Source organism: Oncorhynchus keta, chromosome 8, assembly GCF_023373465.1.
Source record: "Oncorhynchus keta strain PuntledgeMale-10-30-2019 chromosome 8, Oket_V2, whole genome shotgun sequence".
Classification (NCBI taxonomy): Eukaryota; Metazoa; Chordata; class Actinopteri; order Salmoniformes; family Salmonidae; genus Oncorhynchus; species Oncorhynchus keta.
In genome coordinates, this window is record NC_068428.1 from 6916992 (window position 1) to 6942980 (window position 25989).

A 25989-nucleotide genomic window follows, 5' to 3' on the forward strand; every position below is an offset into this window, starting at 1 on the left:
GGCTGAATAAATTCGTCATGCCACCCTGGGTCCCCTCCAAATAGTACCTCTACATCGAGATCATCCTGACCGGTTTCATCACGGCCAGGTACGGGAATCTCTCCGTCCACAACCGCAAGGCCCTCCTGCAGGTGGTGAAGACGGCACAGTACATCACTGGGATCGTGCTCCCACCCATCCAGGTGATCTACTCAAAGCGGTGCCTGAGGAAGGCCACAGCATCATCAAGGACCCCACACACCCCAGCCACAAGCTGTCCACTCCCTTACTGTTGGGCAGACATTATCATATATTTATTTAACTAGGTAGGTCAGTTAAGAACAAATTCTTATATTCAATGACGGCCTACACCGGCCAAACTGGGACGACGCTGGGCCAATTGTGCACCTCCCTATGGGACTTCCGATCCTGGCCAGTTGTGATACAGCCTGGATTCGAACCAGAGTGTCTGTAGTGACGCCTCTAGCACTGAGATGCAGTGCCTTAGACCACTGCACTTGAACTGGACTGACCACCTGCTCTGATTCTTCGCACCTTAGCACACATGCACACATGCACTCACACACACATTCTCTGGTCTGATGAAACCAAGATTGAACTCTTTGGCCTGAATGCCAAGCGTCACATCTGGAGGAAACCTGGCACCATCTCTACGGTGAAGCATGGTGGTGGCAGGATCATGCTGTGGGGATGTTTTTCAGAGGCGGTTACTGGGAGACTAGTCAGGGTTGAGGGAAAGATGAACAGACCAAAGTACAGAGAGATCCTTGATGAAAACCTGCTCCAGAGTGCTCAGGGCCTCAGACTGGGGCGAAGTTTTACTATCTCTGGAGAGACCTGGAAATAGCCGTGCAGCGACGCTCCCCATCCAACCAGACAGAGCTTGAGAGGATCTGCAGAGAAGAATGGGAGAAACTCCCCGAATACAGGTGTGCTAAGCTTATAGCATCATAACCAAGAACACTCGATGCTGTAATCGCTGCCAAAGGTGCTTCAACACAGTACTGAGTAAAGGGTCTGACTAATTAAGTCAAGGTGATATTTCATTTTTGATTTATTTATACATTTGTAAAAAATATATATATATTATATATATATATATATATATATATATATTTTTTTTTGTCATTATGGGGTATTGTGTGTAGATTGATGAGGGAAAAATATATTGAATCCATTTTAGAATAACATAACAAAATGTGGAAAAAGTCAAGGGGTCTGAATACTTCTCTGAATGAACTGCTTCACACATCACAACTGCTGCTACCAGACTCTTATTATACTACTCAATTTATACACTTGCGGTGGCCTCTCTCAGTAGGAAGGCTATGCTCACTGAGTCTGTACATAGTCAAACCTTTCCTTAATCTTGGGTCAGTCACAGTGGTCAGGTATTCTCTGTTTAGGGCCAAATAACATTCCAGTTTGTTCAGTTTTTTTTGGTTAATTCCTTCCAATGTGTCAAGTAATTATCTTTTGGTTTTCTCATGATTTGGTTGGGTATAATTGTGTTCCTGTCCTGGGGCTCTGTTCACAAACAGAAACAGACCCCACAGAGCCCCAGGACAGGAACACAATTAGACCCAACCAAATCACAAGAAAACAAAAAGATAAGGACCAGCTTGCTTAGAGGACTCTTCTCCAGGTTCATCTCTATGTAGGTGATGGCGTTGTTATGGAAGGTTTGGGAATTAATTCCTTTTAGGTGGTTGTAGAATCTATTTTCTGAATTTTGATAATTAGCAGGTATCGTCCTAATTCTGCACTGCATTATTTGGTGTTTTACGTTTTCTCCCTCCCTCTCATGCTTTCTCATTCTCTTTCTGACCGTGCCCTCTGACCTCTGTGTGTAAACTGAAACCAGGCAAGACACCCTCCAGGACACTTGAGAGGAGGGTATTTTACACACACACACTCACATGCTGACCACACCGCTCACGTCGGTCAGCATGTGAGTGTGTGTCAATTTAACAAGGCATAGCTGTTAATTGAAATGCATTCCAGGTGACTACCTCATGAAGCTGGTTGAGAGAATGCCAAGAGTGTGCAAAACTGTCATCAAGGCAAAGGGTGGCTACAAAAGTTTTTAGAACACCTACTCATTCAAGGGGTTTTCTTTATTTTGTACTATTTTCTACATTGTAGAATATGCCAAGAGTGTGCAAAGCATTCATCAAGGCAAAGGGTGACTATTTGAAGAATACTCACTTTTTTGGTTACTACATGATTCTGTATGTATTATTTCACAGTTGTGATGTCTTCACTAATATTGTACAATGTAGAAAATATTTTTAAAAAATAAGGAAAAACTATGGAATGAGTAGGTGTGTCCAAACCTTTGACTGGTACTGTCTGTCTGTCTGTATGTAGTGAATGAATTGATGTTCATTCTTCTATAGATACCACACTTCACATTTAGAAAGATTCAGCGTATGCAAGATTTAATTCATGAATATATTGAAGCATCTTTAATAGCTTTGTTTTGACTATCTTAATTCTAACAGGAAAAGTTGATTATATAGTAATACAATAGTATTATATGAGCACAAAACAATGTTTTGTGTGTATAATTTAAAAAAAACTTATAGCAAATATATACCTTTAAATTCATATATAAAAAATGTTCTAAATGTTCTAAAAAAGAAAATATGGTACTGACTGCAATGCATCTTTCATTTCCCTCGTTCTTTTCTATTTGTTTCCAAAGGTAATGTTAATTAATAACAATGGTATGAAAGGTTGATAAAAAAATACTATACATTGGGCCAGATTTACAAAGCAATTGCATTCTACCTATTATTTTTTTGAGAAACAGAATTAGTTTTTCAATAATTAACCCTCATGGTTTATACATACTCTTACATTTATTCTTACTGTTATTATACTCTTGTTCTGCCTTAGTCTTACATATCTGTATGTTGTTCACCATAAAGAAACAAGTGCAATATTTGCACTGTTGTAAATGACTTAGTTAATCCTTGTGTCTTCTGTTCTCTCTCTCTCTCTCTCTCTCTGTCTCTGTCTCTGTCTCTGTCTCTCTCTCTCTCCATTCTTATTCTTCCCTTGTGTCTTCTGTTCTCTCTCTCTCTCTCTCTCTCTCTCTCTCTCTCTCTCTCTCTCTCTCTCCATTCTTATTCTTCCCTTGTGTCTTCTGTTCTCTCTCTCTCTCTCTCTCTCTCTCTCTCTCTCTCTCTCTGTCTCTCTCTCTCTCGCTCTCTCTCCATTCTTATTCTTCCCTTGTGTCTTCTGTTCTCTCTCTCTCTCTCTCTCTCTGTCTCTGTCTCTGTCTCTCTGTCTCTCTCTCTCTCGCTCTCTCTCCATTCTTATTCTTCCCTTGTGTCTTCTGTTCTCTCTCTCTCTCTCTCTCTCTCTCTCTCTCTCTCTCTCTCTCTCTCTCTCTCCATTCTTATTCTTCCCTTGTGTCTTCTGTTCTCTCTCTCTCTCTCCATTCTTATTCTTCCCTTGTGTCTTCTGTTCTCTCTCTCTCTCGCTCTCTCCATTCTTATTCTTCCCTTGTGTCTTCTGTTCTCTCTCTCCATTCCCTCCATCTATGTTGTTTGGCAATAAACTTGTTTGAGTAGCTCTTTATAGGCTTGCATACTGTTGGCTTACTCTCCCACTCTTCAACTCTATTAAAGCATGTCATGCTGTGTGGGTGTGTTTGTTTCCCTCTGTTAAGTTTGGTTACGATTTGTTTAATCGTAAAAAATAAAAGCTACCGATTTTCCGATTTGAATAACATTTTTCGTAAGACATTTAACGGACCTTGACTATGACAGGAATTAAATACTCAATTGACATTCTAAAGGTTTTCTCCGAATAAAGCATATCTTTATGCCAGTTGTCACGCCCTGGTCGAAGTATTTTGTGTTTTTCTTCATGTATTTGGTCAGGCCAGGGTGTGACATGGATTTTTGTATGTGGTGTGTAGCTTAGTGGGGTTGTAGCTTAGTGGGGTGTTCTAGGAAAGTCTATGGCTGTCTGAAGTGATTCTCAATCAGAGGCAGGTGTTTATCGTTGTCTCTGATTGGAACCATATTTAGGCAGCCATATTCTTTGGTTGTATTGTGGGTGATTGTCCTGAGTGTCTTGATGGCCTTGGTTGATGTTAGGTGACACAAGTATAGGTTGTTTTCGTTTATTGTTTTGTAGTGTTCGTGTTTAGTCGTGTTTACGTTTGTTTAAATAAACATGGATCGAAATTGACACGCTGCAGTTTGGTCGGACTCTCCTTCACCATATGAAAACCGTGACAGAATCACCCACCACAAACGGACCAAGCAGCGTGTCAACAGGCAGGAGCCACAGGAGAGGCAACAGAGGCAGCAGCAGCAGGAGCAGCAGCAGCTGCAGTGGGAGAGGCTGCACTACCTGGAGAAATGGACATGGGAGGATGAACTGGACGGTAAAGGACCCTGGGCTCAGCCAGGAGAATATTGCCGCCCCAAGGCCGAGCTGGAGGCAGCAAAAGCAGAGAGGCGGCATTATGAGAAACTAGCACGGCAGAGCGGATAGAAGCCCGAGAGTCAGCCCCAAAAATATTTTTTGGGGGGGCTCACAGGGAGTATGGCTATGCCAGGTAGGAGACCTGAGCCAACTTCCTGTGGTTACCGGGGGGCTGGAGAGACCGGGCAGGCACCGTGTTATGCTGTGGAGCGCACGGTGTCCCCAATGCGGGTGCATAGCCCGGTGCGGTACATTCCAGCTCCGCGTATCGGCCGGGCTATAGTGGGCATCGAGCCAAGTGCCATGAAGCCGGCTCTACGCATCTGGTCTCCAGTGCGTCTCCTTGGGCCGGCTTACAGGGCACCAGCCTTGCGCACGGTGTCCCCGGTTCGCCTGCATAGCCCAGTGCGGGCTATTCCACCTCGCCGCACTGGCAGGGCGACCGGGATCATTCAACCGGGTAGGGTTGGGCAGGCTCGGTGCTCAAGATCTCCAGTGCGCCTGCACGGCCCGGTCTATCCGTCACCACCTCCACGCACCAGCCCTCCGGTGGCAGCCCCCCGCACCAGGCTGTCTCTCCGGCTCATCCTTACAGGGGCTCCCGCCTCTCCAGTGCTGCCGGAGTCAGTCTGCATGGAGCAGTCAGAGCTGTCAGTCTGCATGGAGCAGTCAGAGCTGTCAGTCTGCATGGAGCAGTCAGAGCTGTCAGTCTGCATGGAGCAGTCAGAGCTGTCAGTCTGCATGGAGCAGTCAGAGCTGTCAGTCTGCATGAAGCAGCCAGAGCTGTCAATCAGCCGGGATCTGCCAGAACTGCCAGTCAGCCGGAATCTTCCAGAACTGCCAGTCAGCCGGAATCTTCCAGAACTGCCAGTCAGCCGGAATCTTCCAGAACTGCCAGTCAGCCGGAATCTTCCAGATCTGCCAGTCAGCCGGAATCTTCCAGATCTGCCAGTCAGCCGGAATCTTCCAGATCTGCCAGTCAGCCGGAATCTTCCAGATCTGCCAGTCAGCCGGAATCTTCCAGATCTGCCAGTCAGCCGGAATCTTCCAGATCTGCCAGTCAGCCGGACTCTTCCAGATCTGCCAGTCAGCCAGGATCCGTCAGTCGGCCAGGATCCGCCAGTCAGCCAGGATCTGCCTGAGCTTCCTCTTACTCCTGAGCTTCCTCTTACTCCTGAGCTTCCTTTTTACTCCTGAGCTTCCTTTTTACTCCTGAGCTTCCTTTTTACTCCTGAGCTTCCTTTTCACTCCTGAGCTTCCTTTTCACTCCTGAGCTTCCTTTTCACTCCTGAGCTTCCCCTCAGTCCCGATCTGCTCCTCAGTCTAGTGGGGTTCTGGGTGAGGACTACTAGGCCATGGTTGGCGGCGAGGTTGGACTATCCAGGGACGCAAGGAGAGGGGACTAAGACATTAACTGAGTGGGGTCCACGTCCCGCGCCGGAGCCGCCACCATGGACAGACGCCCACCCGGACCCTCCCTATTGATTTGAGGTGCGTTCGGGAGTCCGCACCTTAGGGGGGTTCTGTCACGCCCTGGTCGAAGTATTTTGTGTTTTTCTTCATGTATTTGGTCAGGTCAGGGTGTGACATGGGTTTTTGTATGTGGTGTGTAGCTTAGTGGGGTTGTAGCTTAGTGGGGTGTTCTAGGAAAGTCTATGGCTGTCTGAAGTGGTTCTCAATCAGAGACAGGTGTTTATCGTTGTCTCTGATTGGGAACCATATTTAGGCAGCCATATTCTTTGGTTGTATTGTGGGTGATTGTCCTGAGTGTCTTGATGTCCTTGTTCGATGGTAGTTGACACAAGTATAGGTTGTTTTCGGTTTTCGTTTCGTTTATTGTTTTGTAGTGTTCGTGTTTAGTCGTGTTTACGTTTGTTTAAATAAACATGGATCGAAATCGACACGCTGCAGTTTGGTCCGACTCTCCTTCACCATATGAAAACCGTGACACCAGTCCAAAAATTATTCATTGTAACAGTGCAGAGTTTTTTCAAAGGGGTTGTCTGGGTCTAATTGTAATTACATGGTTATAGTTCAGTATCTTTTAAAAGGCGATTTTCTGTAATTCAAATTCTATGGTTAAAGAGCAGCATTTTTAAAGGCGTGGTCTGTTTATTTTTTCCTCCACAGAGTAAGCTGGTGATGGATGGCTTCCGCAGCCTGAAGGAGGGCGAGCAGGTGGAGTTCACCTTTAAGAAGTCCTCCAAGGGCCTGGAGTCCTTGCGGGTGACGGGGCCGGGCGGGGGACCATGCGCGGGCAGCGAGAGGAGACCCAAAGGGAAGGCCACGCCCCAGAAGAACCGCAAACAAAAGGGTGACCGGTGAGTACAAGAGCAAAGCATGCTGGGAAGGCTCTGATTCACAGGAAGTCAAATGTGGATGGAGCTTTGCTGTAGTAGTCACAGGTGTTTAAAATGACATGGACAAAATCATTGTTACTGGAAACTAAAGTTAAAGTGACATTGGACAACATAAATAATTGAAAAGGCTAAGATTCTTTATATGCTTATGATCAATTTTATACTTAAATTTTACTAACGACAACACAACCCAAATTAATGTGAGGGTTTAGAGTGTCTTTTCAAAATCCTCTTTACAAAACCTACAAAACCAAACATTTTCTAGTGGTATTCATATGGTGGTGATTTTTGTTCAGAAAGTATCTTACTGTTCCCAGCTCATAACACACATTTTTACTTTATAAACAAAAAATATCAAATAACAAAAATCTTCCTATAAGGATAGTTGGATGAAAGTTACAGCTTTGTAACTACAGAGCCTTCAGAGAGTATTCACACTCCTTGACTTTTTCCATATTTTGTTGTGTTACAGACTGAATTTAACATTGATTACATTTATATATTTTTGGTCACTGGCCTACGCACAGTACCCCATAATGTCAAAGTGGAATTATGTTTTTAAAAATGTTTACAAAATTATTTAAAAATAAAAAGCTGAAATGTCTTGAGTCAATAAGTGTTCAACCCCTTGGTTATAGCAAGCCTAAATCAGTTCAGCAGTAAAAATGTGCTTAACAAGTCACATAATTGTTGTCACATAATAAGTTGCATGGACTCTGTGTGCAATAATAGTGTTTAACCCACTAGAGTCGATTGACGCAATTTAAGCTAGAGATACTGTTTCAGTTTTTTGCATTGTATGCGTCTCAATCCGCCGCATCCAACGATGGCGCACTTCTGCATCTGCGGTGAAAGATGAGACTCTCACAAACATGATGGTGGTCTCCTCTATGACCCCCCACAAGAGTCAGGAGACTTGTCTGAAGTTTGTACCGCTGATGTACTTCTGTTTGTCCAAACTGTTTAGGCTACAAACTAATGTGACAGGGACTCAAATCCTGCAGTGCCAGATGTGTCCCCCTGCTTAAGCCAGTACATGTCCAGGCCCATCGGAAGTTTGCTAGAGAGCATTTGGATGATCCAGAAGAAGATTGGGAGAATGTCATATGGTCAGATGAAACCAAAATATAACTTTTTGGTAAACTCAACTAGTCGTGTTTGGAGGACAAAGAATGCTGAGTTGCATCCAAAGAACACCATACCTACTGTGAAGCATGTGGGTGGAAACGGCATGCTTTGGGGCTGTTTTTCTGCAAAGGGACCAGGACGATTGATCCGTGTAAAGGAAAGAATGAATGGGGCCATGTATTGTGAGATTTTGAGTGAAAACCTCCTTCCATCAGCAAGGGCATTGAAGATGAAACGTGGCTGGGTCTTTCAGCATGACAATGATCCCAAACACACCGCCTGGGCAACGAAGGAGTGGCTTCGTAAGAAGCATTTCAAGGTCCTGGAGTGGCCTCTCCAGTCTCCAGATCTCAACCCCATAGAAAATCTTTGGAGGGAGTTGAAAGTCCGTGTTGCCCAGCAACAGCCCCAAAACATCACTGCTCTAGAGGAGATCTGCATGAAGGAAAGGGCCAAAATTCCAGGAACAGTGTGTGAAAACCTTGTGAAGACTTACAGAAAACGTTTGACCTCTGTCATTGCCAACAAAGGGTATATAACAAAGTATTGAGAAACTTTTGTTATTGACCAAATACTTATTTTCCACCATAATTTGCAATAAGTGTGATATCTATATATTTTTTATACCTAAAGGGGTTCTATAATTCTAAATCAAATAGCTAAATGGTCCATAGTATGACCATCTTAAAACAATTCCATAGGTCAGCTTAGAACTCCCCATAGTTGCCGGTGAGGAAGTGTTATATTTGTGGCAAATCCAAAACAACACATCACTGGGCATAGTGGTGGCCACTCAGGATTTCACTGAGGTCAATATATATATATTTTTTGGGAGACAAATTCACCTTTCAGCAGGACAATAACCTAAAACACAAGGTCATATGTGTACAAAACATTAAGAACCCAGTCTTTTTTACCAGACACTGGGAGACAAATTCACCTTTCAGCAGGACAATAACCTAAAACACAAGGTCATATGTGTACAAAACATTAAGAACCCCTTCCCAATATTGAGTGTCAGAGCTTTCCCCTGGTTAGTCTATGTTTTGGAAAGAGCAGGTGTTCTTAGTGTTTGTGCACTGTGTACACTGGAGTTGCTTACCAATATGACATTGAATGTTCCCGAGTGGCCTATTTAGAGTTTTTACTTCAATCCGCTTGAAAATGCCTGTCTGGCAATGATCAACTATCAATTTCGAACCATTTTTTAAAACAAATAATATGCAAATATTGTGCAATCCATGTGTGCAAAACACTTAGACTTACCCAGAAAGACTCACTGCTGTAGTCACTGCCAAAAGTGATTCTAAGATGTATTGACTCAGGGGTGTGAATACTTATTGAAATGAGATATTTTTTTGTATTTCATTTTCAATCAATTAACAAACATTTCCAAAAACAGGTTTTCACTTTGTCATTGTGGGTTCTTGTGTGTAGATGGGTGAGATGTTTATACATTGAATCCATGTTGAATTCAGGCTGTAACACAACAACATGTGGAAAACGTCTTGGGGTACTTTCTGAAGGCTCTGTATGTTTCTGTCCTCAGCCTCAGTTAAATCTTTCTCAGGGGGCCTATATTGTGGATTCAAACCTAGATCTAAGGACACTATGGTTGCTATGGTTATTCCGCTCGATGATCATGCATTGAATAGGGCACTTTGCCCGCTATTTCACAGCTATTTAAAGTCACTTTGTCAGCTTCCACATTGTAGACCATCTTAAATGTGTGCCTGGGTAAGTTTGTGAGTCTTAATGCATTTTACTGCAGCCATTTTGACAGGGGGTGTTTTGTCAGAGGAAGGCCCATAACATTGTCAGACTCCAGCCAACCATACACTATTCTCTCTGCTACTGCATGGCAAGCGGTACCAGTGCACCAAGTCTGGGGCAAACAGGATCCTGGACAGTTTCTACCCCCAAGCCATAAGACGGATAAATACGACTGATAAATAGCTAATCAAATGGCTAGCTGGACCACCTGCAATGACCCTTTTGTCTTGAACCTAACTGTCTTGCACTGACTATACACACCCACACTCACACATACTTACACACAAATACACGCCCACACACACATAATGTGCACACACATGCATAATGACACCACACACCACACACACATTCTCACCACATATGCTGCTGCTGTCTTATCTATCCTTGTCACTTTACCCCTACCTCTATGTACATAGCTACCTGAATTACTTGGTACCTCTGCATATCGACTCAGTACTGGTACTCCCTCTATCAGTGGTGTAGTGGAGTTCTGTGGGGCCCTGTCCAAAGGTCCAAGCAAATGCCCCTCCCGAACCCCATTGGGGCAGAGAGAATGTGCAGTTTTATAGCTAATGTCATGCTAATTTGCACGTTTTGCGATGAGGCTTTCAAACATGTTGCTGTTTTACTGCTCAGGGATTCTTGAAAGACGGGACAATCAACTTTTCCCCCACGAATATTTGTCTTAATATTAACAACCATTTTAAATATATATTTTGATAGACCAATCAGCTATCACACCATGTAAAATAACAACCTCCTATTTGTATTTATGTGTCATAAAATGCAACAAACTGCATTTTTTTTCAACTCCAGGCATTTCCTTTGTTACAATTATTGTCTAAAAACGGTTTAAAGGCCTTGATTGTTTAATTCTAACATTAGATCAAATTCAAATCTCCAATGTTATTTTTGTTTTATTTATTAGCACTATTAAAAGCTCCGGGGATAATGTCTTCAGCATTTTGGCATGTTTGTCTAGATTTAGAGCATAAAACATTAATCATGTAAATAGTTTCCCTTCGGTCTAGCACGGCTATAACTTGAATTGCTTAAGAATCTGTTGCAGAACAGTGATTAAGGGGTTAACCATCAGTGGCTTGTCAACTCCGTCACTCATGGCTAACCCCTTAATCACTGTTCTGAAACATATGGTTAAACAATTGAAGTACTTGCTGTTGACAATAGATATTCAAAACGGACATATTTTTGTCTTAAAAAGTAGGTTCATTTGTAAAATATGGAAAATGATTCATTTGAAAATCTCCAAATAAAACAGAACCATTCTATCAAATCTTTCAGCACTCTGGCAGAGTTAACTTTAGACAACAATGATAAACACAGTAGCAATTTAGTTTTTCCTGACTAAAACCTTATTACATGTAACATATTTGAAACAAAATTCATATTCTATTCTAATCTGTCAGGCAGATGGAGTTGACATGTTATTGCTGTGAACATGTTGATTGCAATATTGTTTGTTTAAACAATCAAAAGTAGAGAACTTTCCAGATCATGACATGTGTAAGGTCCTTATGATATGGCTGACCCTGCTCATTCCTGATTCCTTTAGGATTTTACCAAATCTCCAGACACATCTTTTAGGAATCGAAGTTTTGAGATAAATATTATTTAAAGTCACAGAGGGCTATTGCAAGAAACTACATACGATACACTTTTTAGTTAATATCCATTAGCTGACATGGAAATAGCTGACATAGTTGACATGGAAATAACATTTAGAAAATGCCCCTAAATATAACTTTTAAGCTCAAATATTGCAACAATAAGTTTCCCTGCCCGACAAGGGTTGTCACGACTTTCAAGAATCCCTGAGCTAATTTCCTGCTATTCTACACATTTTGTCATGAGGCTGGGAGAAAATGGTGTAGTTATAAAGCTAATTTCCTGCTATTCTACACATTTTGTCATGAGGCTGGGAGAAAATGGTGTAGTTATAAAGCTAATTTCCTGCTATTCTACACATTTTGTCATGAGGCTGGGAGAAAATGGTGTAGTTATAAAGCTAATTTCCCAATTTTTATTTTAATTTTAATTTTTTTCATGGCTTATGACATCTTCATACGCTTCTGGAGGGCCCGCCTTCGTGTCACCTTCTATTATTATTTCAATGATATCTTTAACTCTGCACTGTTGGAAAAGGACCTGTAAGTAAGCATTTTCACTGTTAGTCTACACCTGTTGTTTACAAAGCACGTGACAAATAAAATTGGATTTGATATCTGAAGACTGAATACAGTGTGTGGTGTTGTGTTGCCCTATTACAGGCGCAAGATTTAAGATTTTCAGTAGAAGTGATCGTTAAATGTGAGCTCTTTCCCAACATTAGCATTTAAAAAAAAAAATTATTGTATAGTCCCCAAGGCTTATATGGAACGCCCTGAAATAGCTTGATGATTGCTGTATCTGTGCCCTCCCTCCCTCATCCCGTCTCCTTTTCTACTGAGAGAACATGCAGTTCCTACTCTCCATGTGTCTGTGCACCTGGTGCTGCGGTGAACACAGAGAGCCAGTTAACATAGCCAGATAGAGCTATATCTGGCTCCTTCGTAGGAGGCTACTGCACATAGCTACACTGTACAGTGTACATTAAAGCCACAATCTGGGGTTTGTGTATTCAGACCCAACGGCAGCCCCTCCGCCACTTGCAGTGCTGGAGAAATGGATCTACTGTCAAATTCGTACACACAGCTCGTAAGCCATTTCTAAGTTATTCTTCAACAATCAATGGGTATAGGGCGGGCTAACCCTCGAACAGCAGGAAATCTCCCTGATTATGCCTTTAAAAATAACGCCTTTCCATCTCATAACCAATAGAACACCTCAAATAACAAATAGAACATCTTCTAGTCTAGATTCAATTTCTCACAAATAAAACACTATATTAAATAACAGAAGACTATCTAAAATGTTCCTTATGCAAAACCATATCTGAGACTCAGAGCATACAAAATAATTTTACAATTACAGCTAAACTGTTTTTTAAAATTGTAATTCGATACATATCGGGCATAATTTGCTCAGCTATGGCCATAATATTGGGCCAAATTAACATTTATTAAACCTAGGATTCATGATTCATTACAGCTATATCATTTAATGTATTAAATTCATAGTTTAGTTCCAAAACTACATGAAAAACACTTTAAAGCTCATTTTTAAAGCTTCTATATTCCATTATAAACTGGGTGGTTTGGGCCCTGATTGCTGATTGGCTGACAGCTGTGGTATTTCAGACCGTATATCACAAAGTATGACAAAAAAGAAAGGTTAACTGCTCTAATTAGGTTGGTAACCAGTTTATAATAGCAATAAGGCACCTTTGGGGTTTGTGGTATATGGCCAATTTACCACGGCTAAGGGCTGTATCCAGGCACTCTGCGTTGCGTTGTGACTAAGAACAGCCCTTAGCCGTGGTAAATTGACCTTATACCACACCCCCTCATGCCTTATTGCTTAAATATAAAAACACTTTCCTAATATTGAGTTGCCTCTCCGTTTTGCCCTCAGAACAGTCTCAATTCGTAGGGGCACACAAGGTGTCGAAGTGTTCCACAGGGATGCTGGCCCATGTTGACTCCAGTGCTTCCCACAGTTGTGTCAAGTTGGCTGGATGTCTTATGGGAGGTGGACCATTCTTGATACACACAGGAAACTGTTGAGCGTGAAAAACCCAGCAGTATTGCAGTTTTTGACACAAACTGGTGCGCCTGGCACCTACTACCATACCCCGTTCAAAGGTACATAAATATTTTGTCTTACCCATTCACTCTCTGAATGACACACCTAGACATTCCATGACTCAATTGTCTCATGGCGTAAAAATCCTTCTTTAACCTGTCTCCTCCCGTTCATCTACACTGATTTGAAGTGGATTTAACAAATTACATTAATGAGGGATCATAGCTTTCACCATATCAGTCTGTCATGGAAAGAGCAAGTGCTCCTAATGTTTTGTACACTCAGTGTAGTCTACACACCATAGAAATACAATGGATTTGACCTAGCATACTACGACTCCCAGGGTGCAATGCTTCACCCAGCTGCTGCTAGCTGGCTACTTATCATATTATAGTGCTGAAAAGAATATATGTCATTGTCACTCCAAAATAATTTGAATTTAGTTGCTGGTAGAATAACGTTACAAAGCAAATGTAATGTGTAAAATAGTTTTTTTTAAATGTATTTTTGGAAGTTAACCTCCCTCACTGCACTGCTTTGTAACACCTTTTGCATAGGTTTTTTTGGTAGGCTGGTTTTCATCTGTTCTGAAGCAAAGTATTCCCATATTTTGCTTCTGGAGCCAGTTTTGTAAACAACCTGCTGGAGTGGAGGTATGATGTTTTCGTTAGAAGAGGCCATGTTGACGGCATTTTCTCTCTCTCTCTTGCTTCTTAAAAGTGTCTCGCACAGTGTCAGCAGCATGCGCAAGCGCAAGGAGCCTGGCTAGCTTACTATTGCCACCTTGAGAAGATTCAGACAAAGTACTCGACAGACTCGCTCACCTCAGACACATTTGACAGAATTACCGAAAGTAACAAATTCTAGTACCAAACCGTTTTTCATGTTCTAGTATTGAAAAAGTACAGGCGTTTTGGTATACCATGCAACACTACAGAAGATGTGAGTGCAATATCTGCATAGACCAAATCACTGTGCCATTGCTATACTATTCTAGCTATCCAATCCCACTCTTACTCCCTCTTATCTGCCGAAAGGGTTCCCTGGTTATTTCAGTGTAGTTGGGATAATTGGAGTACTTTGTGGTTTATCATAATGGTGTTTTGATTGTGCTTCGGATAGGGAGCTGTGCTTAGGATAGGGAGCTGTGCTTAGGATAGGGAGCTGTGCTTAGGATAGGGAGCTGTGCTTAGGATAGGGAGCTGTGCTTCGGACAGGGAGCTGTGCTTCGGATAGGGAGCTGTGCTTAGGACAGGAGCTGTGCTTCGGACAGGGAGCTGTGCTTCGGACACGGAGCTGTGCTTCGGACACGGAGCTGTGCTTCGGACACGGAGCTGTGCTTCGGACACGGAGCTGTGCTTCGGACACGGAGCTGTGCTTCGGACACGGAGCTGTGCTTCGGACACGGAGCTGTGCTTCGGACACGGAGCTGTGCTTCGGACACGGAGCTGTGTTGGTAGGCGGCAGGTACTTGAGCCTGATTAAACCTCTTGGTTCTGTGTAAGGGGCCACAGGGCTGCGCTACTGAAGCCGCCAAGACGTCCACATACACATGTTGGGTTTGCTCCTAGCAGAACCCGGCTCGGCGACGCAAACGTCTGTGCTTGCATACTCCCTAAAGCAGGGGGTTCTACTTTGGTAGAGGTACTGCAGGGGGTCCGCAGCCAGATCGAGAAATACTAAATCAAATCATCTGCCCAAGGGATCTGTGAAATAAGTTTAGACGGTGTAATACAAAACAATGTAATATTATTCATTTACAATGTATGTTCCTAACCATGGGCAACATAGGCCTGGAAGGCTCACAGGGATATTGGTTTCCACAGTACTCCACCAATTATACATTTACAAATGTTTGTGTTCCCCAAAAATGCACTTAATTCACTGTAACTGTTCACTACAAATCTCACATTTAAATGTTTACATTCCGTTAGCTCATACCCAAATAATGTTGTTGACTCATCATGTACTTGTATTTGTGGTCAAAGCATGCCTTTTTCAGAAACGCTTGCTATTTCCTCATTGGCCGATTAGCGGTCAACTTGCGTTAATAATTTTAATGACCGTTATTTGCCCACGTCATTCTGTTGTGGTACGCCCACACCATTCCAACACAGAAAAGCTGGTATTGTAACATGCTAAATATAAATCATATCAAATGTGTATTTGTCACATGCGCTGAATACAACGGGTGTAGACTTTACAGTGAAATGCTTACTTGTCTATTTTTACTTATCATTTAATTGATAAGTAAAAATAACAAATAATTAAAGAGCAGCAGTAAAATAACAGTATCGGGGTAGCGGGGGTAGCGGTACAGAGTCAATGTGCGGGGGTACAGGTTAATCGAGCTAATTGAGGTAACATGTACATGTAGGAAGAGTTAAAGTGACTAAGCATAGATAATAAACAGAGAGTAGCTCCAGTACCGCTTGCCGTGCGGTAGCAGAGAGAACAGTCTATGACTAGGGTGGCTGGAGTCTTTGATCATTTTTAGGCCCTTCCTCTGACACTGCCTGGTATAGAGGTCCTGGATGGCAGGAAGCTTGGCCCCAGTGATGTACTTGGCCGTTACCATTACCCTCTGTAGTGCCTTGTGGTTGGAGGCCGAGCAGTTGCCATACCAGGCAGTGACACAACCAGTCAAGATGCTCTCGATGGTGCAGCTGTATAACTTTTTAAGGATTTGAGGACCAATGCCAACTCTTTTCACTCTTCTCTTCACGACTGTCTTGGTATGTTTGGACCATAATAGTTTGTTGGTGATGTGGACGCCAAGGAACTTGAAGCTCTCAACCTGCTCCACTACAGTCCCATCGCTGAGAATGGGGGCGTGCTCGGTCCTCCTTTTCCTGTAGTCTCTTTTGTCTTGATCACATTGAGGGAGATGTTGTTGTCCTGGCACCACACGGCCAGGTCTCTGACCTCCTCCCTTATAGGCTGTCTCATCGTTGTCAGTGATCAGGCCTACCACTGTTGTGTCATTGGCAAACTTAATGATGGTGTTGGAGTCGTGCTATGAACGGAAGGAAAACTTTTGAACTCATATTGTAATTAATTATTGGTCATATTTCATAGAAATCTGGAAACACTGGACAGTTACTTTAAGCTTTAAAACGGCAAGGTTTTCTCTGCCTCATGGAAATATGTGTAGAATTGCAGGAAATTAGCTTGAAAACGGCAAACTTCTCTCCAGTGTCAAGAGACGGGTCTTTAAATTGTTCCTTCCCAATACCCGAAGTCATGGTAAACTCCTTGAATGCTATTTTTCTTTTATCTCGAGTTGTGTTTATGAGGGGGTCCCTGATAAATTTGCTGTCTCAAAAGGGGTCCCCAGCCCCAAAGACCTTGCTTGAAAAACGAGTAAAGCTGCAATAATACTATTGTTTGTCCCTCTTGAGCCACCGTAGCAACAACCTAGCCAGAAACACTTCCTCAAAATAGTCCAAGATAAGATAAATCAAGAAATCTGTATTAAATGTTTACATGTTTGCTTTAGAGGTCTTCGTCGTGCAATTTTACAACTAACTAAGATGTTTGGTGCAGTATTTCTCAAGTGAAATAAATTGCATGAAAATTAGTCTTCTGTCAATGAATGACAACGAACACTTCATTGAAGAATGCCGTCCATGGTTCCCACTTCCACAAGGAGTAGTACTGTTGACCAATCACCAACGAAGGGGCGGAGACTTCAGCTACCAAGCTTCGACTTGCCTCTATATTTTTGTGTACGCGAACAGCTGAAAAAAAACCTGGAAAACACCAAAACAAGCAAAAACGTAACATGTCGTCATAATATGTGCGCAGTGTTTCGACTGTGAAGCATGCGACAGGCTTTACGCTACTCTTCTCCCTGCTGTCCAGAGCTATAACTACAACTATATTTGAACACAGTATAGAAGTACTGCATTCCAATATTCTATATATTATATACACTACATGACCAAAAGTATGTGGACACCTGTTCGTCGAACATCTCATTCCAAAATCATAGGCATTATAATGGAGTTGCCCCCCCCCCCTTTGCTGTTATAACAGCCTCCACTCTTCTGGGAAGGCTTTCCACTAGATGTTGGAACATGGCTGCGGGACTTGCTTCCATTTAGCCACGAGAATTAGTGATGTCAGACAGATGTTGGGCGATTTGGCATGGCTCGCAGTCGGCATTCCAAATCATCCCAAAGGTGTTCCATAGGGTTGAGGTCAGGGCTCTGTGCAGACCAGTCAAGTTCTTCCAAACCGATCTCGACAAACCATTTCTGTATGGACCTCGCTTTGTGCACGGGGGCAGTGTCATGCTGAAACAGGAAAGGGCCTTCCCCAAACTGTTGCACAAAGTTGGAAGCACAGAATTGTCTAGAATGTCATTGTATTCTGTAGATATCCCTTTACTTGAACTAAGGGGCCTGAACCATGAAAAACTGCCCCAGACCATTTTCCCTCCTCCGCCAAACTTTACAGTTGGCACTATGCATTGGTGCAGGTAGCGTTCTCCTGGCATCCGCCAAACCCAGATTTGTACGTTGGACTGCCATATGGTGAAGTGTGATTCATCACTCCAGAGAACGCGTTTCCACTGCTCCAGAGTCCAATGGAGTCAAGCGTTACACCACCACGCTTGGGATTGCGCATCTTAGGCTTGGTGCGGCTGCGAGGCAATGGAAATCCATTTTTTGAAGCTTCTGACAAACAGTTATTGTGTTGACGTTCCTTACAAAGGCAGTTTGGAACTCGGTAGGGAGTGTAGCAACAGAGGACAGACGATTTTTACATACTACACTCAGCGGTCCCGTTCTGTGGGCTTGGATGGTCTACCACTTCGCTGCTGAGCCGTTGTTGCTCCTAGATGTTTCCATTTCACAATAACAGCACTTACGGTTGACTAGTGCAGCTCTAGCAGGACAACCTTTCCAACAACTGACTTGTTGGAAAGGTGGCATCCTATGATGGTGCCATGCTGAAACAAACAAACAATTATGGAGACGTTAATAAATGCATTTCTATTGCTTCTAAAATCTTTCAATGATTCATTGTGAAATAATCATTTTACCAGTACCATTTTTCCTTGTAAATTTCAAGAAAAGGTTGAATGGACTATGACAAAAAAACATATCAGTGAGTTGATTCACAAGTCCCTTGTTAGTGCTAAAACCTGCCATCCAACAATAAAAATAAAATTTAAAAAATCTATATTCTGTTATTCTGTTACAATGTGCATGTTAAATTATGCAACAAAGATTTTTGGACAATGAAGTCACTACCGGTTGAGTCCAAGTCCGCACTGGTCGAGGTTGATTGACGAGTCATGAGAACCTTTGACTCGAGTCCAAGTCAAGTCCCAGTCCTGGACTCGAGTACTACAACACTGAAGCATATTCATTGAAATATAAACCAAGTCTATTCTCAACACTTATGTATATATGTGTTCATTTAAAGTGTTAATCAGTGTTTAACTGTCAGAGTTAAATTAAACATTTGCTTTGTAACCCGGAATTTGTAACAGAATAAAAAGAGCATACGGCATATGACACCCAACAAATCCCCGGGAGGAATATGAAAATATTGCGGATGATGTGTCTACGCTATTCTGAGGAGGCAAGAACAAATGAGGCAGTCTAGGCTATTTCGGGTAGCATCCCAAATGGTTTCCTATTCCCTAGTGCACTACCTTTGACCAGATACCTATGGACTCTGGTCAAATGTAGTGCACTGAATAGGGAGCCATTTGGTGGAATGCAGTCATGATGCTAACAGCATTCTACAACCGGCCGCCAAGTATTACCGTGGTAACCACCACAGGCTCCTTAGTAACCCACAAGGTCCCAGTGAAGTGTGTTTGCACCATTTCTTAGCTCGGTAAGAGCACATGAAGCTCATCAAAATATTGAGGGTACGAAATCTTCTGAACTGAGGTCAAGCCTGTTTGGTAATTGAATTGGATGTTGCGTTTGAGATATGCAGCAGGTTGCGTTGGGCCAGTAACTGAAAGGTTGCTGGATCGAATCCCTGAGCTGACGAGGTAAAAATCAGTTATTCTGCCCCTGAACAAGGCAGTTAACCCACTGTTCCCCAGTAGGCAGTCATTTTAAATAAGAATTTGTTCTTAACTAATATATGCAATGGCGTTTTCAATTCAGTTTTTCTTCGGCAGCTCAATTGGAATTGAAATGTACTTGACCCTTGATCGGCACAATGTTTTCATTGCGATTGCGTGTCAAGGAGTGTGTGTGTGTGTGTGTGTGTGTGTGAAAGTGATTTTGCGAGAGAGAGATGGGGTGTGTGTGTGTGAGTATGAGAGAGAGAGATGGAATGTGTTTTCATCGAGGATGAACAGTTCATCTCAACATCCTCATTAAGTGCAGCTTTCTTCTACATCTGCTCCTTGATTTGTTATTGAGCGGTCTGTTGGTCTTATACCAGGGTTCTTCGAGATGCACCAAGACAAATGCAACATGCCTGTCTTATAGTGCTCACCGTCCATTGTGTCTGTCTGAGAATCAATGCTATAGAGACATCCAAGCCATCCAAGCCCTTACATTTTTCAATTCAATGCACTGTGTTCCATGCAAAATTGAGAACTCTCTATATGAGGAATGCATTGAGGGTGGTGTGTTTTGCTTGTACTTTAAGTGCTATACAACTTAATTTACAAATGATTCTAAAGCATCTATGTTGTGCTTATGAAGACTTAATAAAACCTATATTTGTTTGTTGCAAGGAGAACGCTAAAGTGGGACCCCCCCCCCCGATTGATTTCACCAATGATTTGTGTAAATACTGTATAGATAAAACTCTACTGTGATGGAATTGTTTCTCACATTTCAAAAGGATTTATGGCCTTAGACAGTTTACATAAAGCCGACTGGTATAATGCATTAGTGAATGTTATAAGCTTGTATGAGCCTTTATAATGTCTAATTAGGCCTTATATGTCACCTTTCTATGATACATTTTCAACTGATTCAAAATGGATGATGGTTGGTCGGGATTTCTGTTAGGATAAATACACACAAGGGGGCTTAAGAAGATGCTTAAGACAATAATTGCAATGCATTATAACACCATTGTTAGGCTTTATACTTGTTTACTTTATTAAAGCATTATCGAATTGTTGATTCATCCTTATTTGAGTTATTGAATATTGTTTCGATATAAGTAGCAAGTTGGTTCCGTTTTCTGTCCTTTACCTGTTTCTTCTTCTCTCCCTCCTCTTCTTTCTCTCCATTCCACTCCCACTGTCCTCTGTCCAGCTGTTATAACTGTGGAGGTCTGGACCACCACGCCAAGGAGTGTGGCCTGCCCCCCCAGCCAAAGAAATGCCACTACTGCCAGAGCATCATGCACATGGTGGCCCAGTGTCCCCACAAGGCGCCGCCCACTGGCTCTCAGGACACCCTGCACCCCTCTACCTCGACCGACCTGTACCCCCCCGACGAGGAGGAGCGCTTGGGTTCATCCCCCCTCGATGGCCCCTCGTGCTCCCCGGAAGCGCCACCCCAGTCACACTATGGTGGCCCCCAGAGGTGGAGGAAATAGGCGGGGAGAAGGGGAGAGGTGTACCATGACCCTGACTCCCCTAACCTAAGGAACCCCCAAAATCCCATCCCTATTCTACCTCACACTCGTGAAAAAAATGGGAGGTATATTTTTGGGAGGACCAGCGAAGTTATGGCAACGATCACCGGGATATGGATTTGTGTGAATGTGTGCGACTGGCTGACTGGTTGTCATCTGGTTGCAGCTATGGAAACCATCTCTGGGGATACGAACTCATGTGAATGACTGTGTGACTTCTCAATCAGTGCAGCTCAAGAGACAAAATGGTCTAAAAGAGAAACAAGGTTTGGGGTTAAGGGTTAGGGGTTAGGGTTAGGGTGATTGTGAAGCTGAGTTAGATGACTGGTGTCATCTGTAACACTTTGTGTGGTAGTTTCTGAATAGAACTCGGTTTCCTTTTAGATTTTAGTTCACGTGTTTCATATTATATTATTATTCTAAACATCATTATGCCTCTTTTTTAGCATTAAGACTTTTAAAAAAGGCCTAGATGTAGGCCAGTGTTTCCTAATCGAGCATATTTTAGTTTTGCCCTAGCAGTAACACACTTGATTTAACTTATCGCCAAGTCTTTGATTATTTACAATCCGGTGTGTTAGTGATACATCAAACTAAAATGTGTACCCCTTTGGCTCCCCGGGACCAGGATTGCAAAACACTGATTGGTCCTCTATAAAAACAATAGAACCACAAAAAATCTGAATCCAAATGATGCTTCAGTGTGACCTATTGTGTTGGCGAGAGCACCATGGATACCAGGGTGAAAGGTTGGAAAGAGGATGGGGGCGTAAGGACCCATTCAATAACCCTTGTGGTCGTGTGCAACGCTCTGCTTTACAGAAACAGAACTGTAACAACTGCCGCGGGGGGCAACAATGGTTGCAATGGTTTCATAAGAACCAGGAACTGGTTGTTATATCGTTGTTAGTATATGGTTGTAATGATGTCATTTCAACCAGCTTTGCCGTGTGTGTGTGTGTGTGTGTGTGTGTGTGTGTGTGTGTGTGTTGAAGTCACCTTTGCTGTGTACTTCCCCAGCGGGTAGATTTTGGCACAAGACATCATTGCAACCAGTATTCTGCTGCGAAAAGAAGCCTAACTGTCCTGAACCACAGAAGATGAGCTTTTCTAGTTCAGTGGTACTAACAATTGACTGCAGAGTGCTAGTGGGGGAATAGTATTGAATCCAGGCATGTGTGCACTTGCTTGTGTGTGAGTGGGGTTGTTAGGAACGTGTGAGAGACGTTGTTCCTTTCCTAAAACATAACAGAGAAGTTTGATCCAGGCTTTGAGATTGGGGCCAACCTCTAGTCGACTTGATATTAATGTTTCATGTAATCCTAGAAAGACATGCCTTAGAAAAAGTGTTTTATCACTCGAGACCTTGCCTGGCTACCCAGATTCCTTGCTCTTGCCAAACGCTAAGCCACGCTCACAGACGTTAGTTTCTTCTCCGCAGTGAGTCTGGATCTGAGTATGTCCCAGACCCTTCACCAAATGCCAACACATTTGAGGCCATCTGATTGGTCCAGGAACCGATGGGTTGGGCCAGAGCTAGAACAAACATGGGTAAAGCGGCAGTTTGAAAATGTGTCATTGGCATTGATACTCTGATTGGTTCGAGACGATCCAATCGATGTTGACTTTGTTTTGTACAAAGCCCCTCGTGTCCCTCGTCACCACAATCTTAAATGATGGCAGACCGACACACTCAATATGTGGTCTGGAGACCGGACTCGAGTAGCCTAACAACTCGCACTATATTCTTCTTCTGAAGAATTTAGTGTGAGTTGTTAGGCTACTCGAGTCCGGTACCCAGACCACATATGGAGTGTCTCGGGCTTGTCTCGGATACATTTTTACTCTGTCTTGACTGTTTCGGGCTCGGACAATGAGGACTCGTAAACAAAATCTGAATTATCAGCCCCCGTTCAGTCAATCCTTCACCATGCCAAATAAACACACTCCTTTTATAAACACCTTTCATACTTACTCATAACAATACTGTCCTTTACTACAGTGCATTCCGAAAGTATTCAAACCCCTTGAATTGCTCCTCATTTTGTTACATTGCAGCCTTATTCTAAAATGGATTCAATATTGAATTGTTTTTCCTCATCAATCTACACACAATACCCCATAATGACAAAGTGAAAACAGTTTTTTTTAGAAATGTTTGCTAATGTATTACACTTACAGAAATACTGTACATTTTTAGCTCTTTTTTTTTTTATGGCGGCGATCTGACACAATTTCAATCATGGTCTTGAATTGGACTCGCATTGTTCTGGTCTCGGTCTTGACTCGAACTCGCCCCCCTCCCGGTCTCGGTCTTGACTCGGTCTCACAACACTTCTTAGCTAAGAAACCATTTTATCCACCTCTAGGTTTAAGTTCCAAAACATTGAAAAAATGCCATTATTTAATTGGACTTCTACTATCTACATTTGGGCTGTTGACTAATTAGTTGGAGATAGTGTCACAGTTTATGAAGTCACAATATAAGTCATTAATATATGTATGAAAGAATAGCAAGTTCTAAAACAATTATTACATTTAAGTATAGAATGAATTATTTCTGGCATAGTTTAAGGAACTATGAATTGTGCGTAGGATTCTTTATTGTCAAGCACCATCACACCTCTCTCTCCCTTTGACCTGTGTGACATCACTCATTCACTCAGTCAATGCCCTCCCCGTTTATAATATGAAGTCATTTTCTACATTTGTCTCTCTTTATTTCTATCACTCCATCTCACTCTTATCCTCCCTCCGCACAATCAAAATATCTGATCACTCTCACATCACTCTACCTCTCTCTATCGTTCTATCTGTCCCCGTTCCTCTTTTCTGACTAAATGCCTTACCTATATAGGAAAAACTCGGACCCCTAGTCCTAGGCCTAGTATTAGTCAAATCACATAGCCTCTACATCTGTCTGATGTCAAAGCTTTCTATCCCTATATACACACCCCTGTCCCTCTCCCATCTATGCCTGTGGTACCACCTGTTTCCCACTCAAAACGGGATCCCTAAACACTGCTGCTCGTTATTCAAATAGTCCAGAGATTTATTAAGAGCTGAAAAAGAGGTAGGGAGAAAAAAAAAAATGTAAGTGCTGCTCTGCGACTTTCTGGTAGCGCTTCTACTAATGAAACATGACGACTCTTCTCTGACCATATTGAATGTGAAAAGAACTCTGACGTGGCTCTCTCCTCGCAAAAGTCAACGAGGGTGACTTTGGAGTCGTATCTTCTTAATGTGCCGACAAATCAAATGGCTTTGTATGATGACGTCAAACTAGCTTGTCTTTTCTAAAAGCTCGAAAACAAATGACATAGACAAGCAACAGTCTTTGGTATATACGTTTCTATAAAAGAGTTTTGGCTTTATTTTAAGGCATCGTAAAAGTCGTTCCTGCTCCTTTTGGAATTTCGAGAGATTGTTTCTGAAAGTTCAACACTGAGGTTGTTTATGTACAGCGTTTTGAATGTGTGACGTGCATCGAATTGAATCCAATAAGCAGACAACAACAGAGAGGGGGAAAAAAAGAGAATGACCAAACCACACAATGAGCACAGCCCATTTTTGTACTATGTATATATATTTTTTAATCCACAATTCCTCTCAGGATGATAAACTGTTCTCAGGGAATTAACCAAAAAATGTATATTTTATTATTTTGGGAATCATCCACCGACTTGCTCGATGAACTCTGAACAGTGAAGTTTAACGGTTCTGTACCTCTTCATGTCCTGATATTAGTAACTAACTACCTCTCGAGTTACACATAGTTGTGCATTTTCTTCTTATGTTTTGTTTTGATTGATCTTGTATGATTAACTGTAGGACTTTTTTTGTTTCCAGCAAAAGCCTACCTCATTTCCTCAGTTATTCCCCTCCCCCAGCCCCCCCCCCCTGTCCTCTACCACCTCTGTTGTTTGTTACAAGCGTCCAGTGTTGGCACAATAGTCGCAATGCGGTTTCAATCAATCACATCGCTGAAATGGCAGATCAGTTGTGACTCCAACTCCTCTTTTCCAATCAAAGCCTGTTTTTGGTTGTTGTTTTTCTTCAGTTTTGAAATTGTAGTGTTAATCTCCACATCCAGGGTGAACTTTGTCTGCCAGCTAAGTGTGTGTGTGTGTGTGTGTGCTTTTCCAGCATATGTAGGCCTACACACTTGCAGACAACAGCCAGTGAGTTTAAGTGTTTGTACATATTTTTTCTCCTAACCTCATTTCTCATTGTAACCACTTGACAGGCATGAGGTGGACACAAATTGGATTGTACTGTAAATGCACAAGAAGATGGTGCCTATCTATGTTTTGTCTGTGTATTCCCATCGTATTACCAAATAACAATTTTTCTCGCTTTGGCCTACTCATTAAGTGACCTAAATATCAGCCATTTTGACAACCTCCGAAAATGACAAGTTGTGTTGTCTCGAGACAATTGGTTATTGTTTTTGTGAACTACAATACGTATTATGTGGCATTAATAATTCTTAAAAATGGGTAGATTTAAGTACTAATAGTGACCTTGCATATGTTGAGATCCTTAAAAAAAAAGGGTTTATGAATATTACTATTATTGGGGGGGGGGGATTGGGGCGGCTGCAGCATTCCAGTACAAGCTCACCTCATAGTCTTCTTTGCAGTTTGCAGTACATGAGCGACTAGTTTACATCGGCATATGAACAAAAAGTACCACCATTACGGATAATAGTATTATTCATTATTAGCTTTATGGTGGAAGTCGGAAGTTTACATACACCTTTGCCAAATACATTTTATCTCAGTTTTTCACAATTCTTGACATTTAAACCTAGTAAAAATTCCATGTCTTAGGTCAGTTAGGATCACCACTTTATTTTAAGAATGTGAAATGTCAGAATAATGGTAGAGAGAATTATTTATTTCAGCTTTCATCACATTCTCAGTGGGTCTGAAGTTTACATACACTCAATTAGCATTTGGTAGCATTGCCTTAATTGTTTAACTTGGGTCAAACGTTTCAG

General features: G+C 42.3%; 1 protein-coding gene across 2 annotated transcripts in view; it reads left to right on the forward strand.

Annotated features, from left to right (window-relative positions):
* The window catches only part of LOC118387177 (protein lin-28 homolog A-like), a 39881-nt gene extending 14312 nt beyond the window's left edge, over positions 1-25569 (forward strand). For both annotated transcript variants that reach the window (XM_035775352.2, XM_035775353.2), the window contains exons 3-4: positions 6577-6767; positions 20663-25569. In XM_035775352.2, coding sequence (XP_035631245.1) covers positions 6577-6767; positions 20663-20948 — 477 coding nt within the window. In that variant the 3' untranslated portion in view covers positions 20949-25569. The remainder of the gene's footprint in view (positions 1-6576; positions 6768-20662) is intronic.
* The last annotated feature ends 420 nt before the right edge of the window (positions 25570-25989 follow it).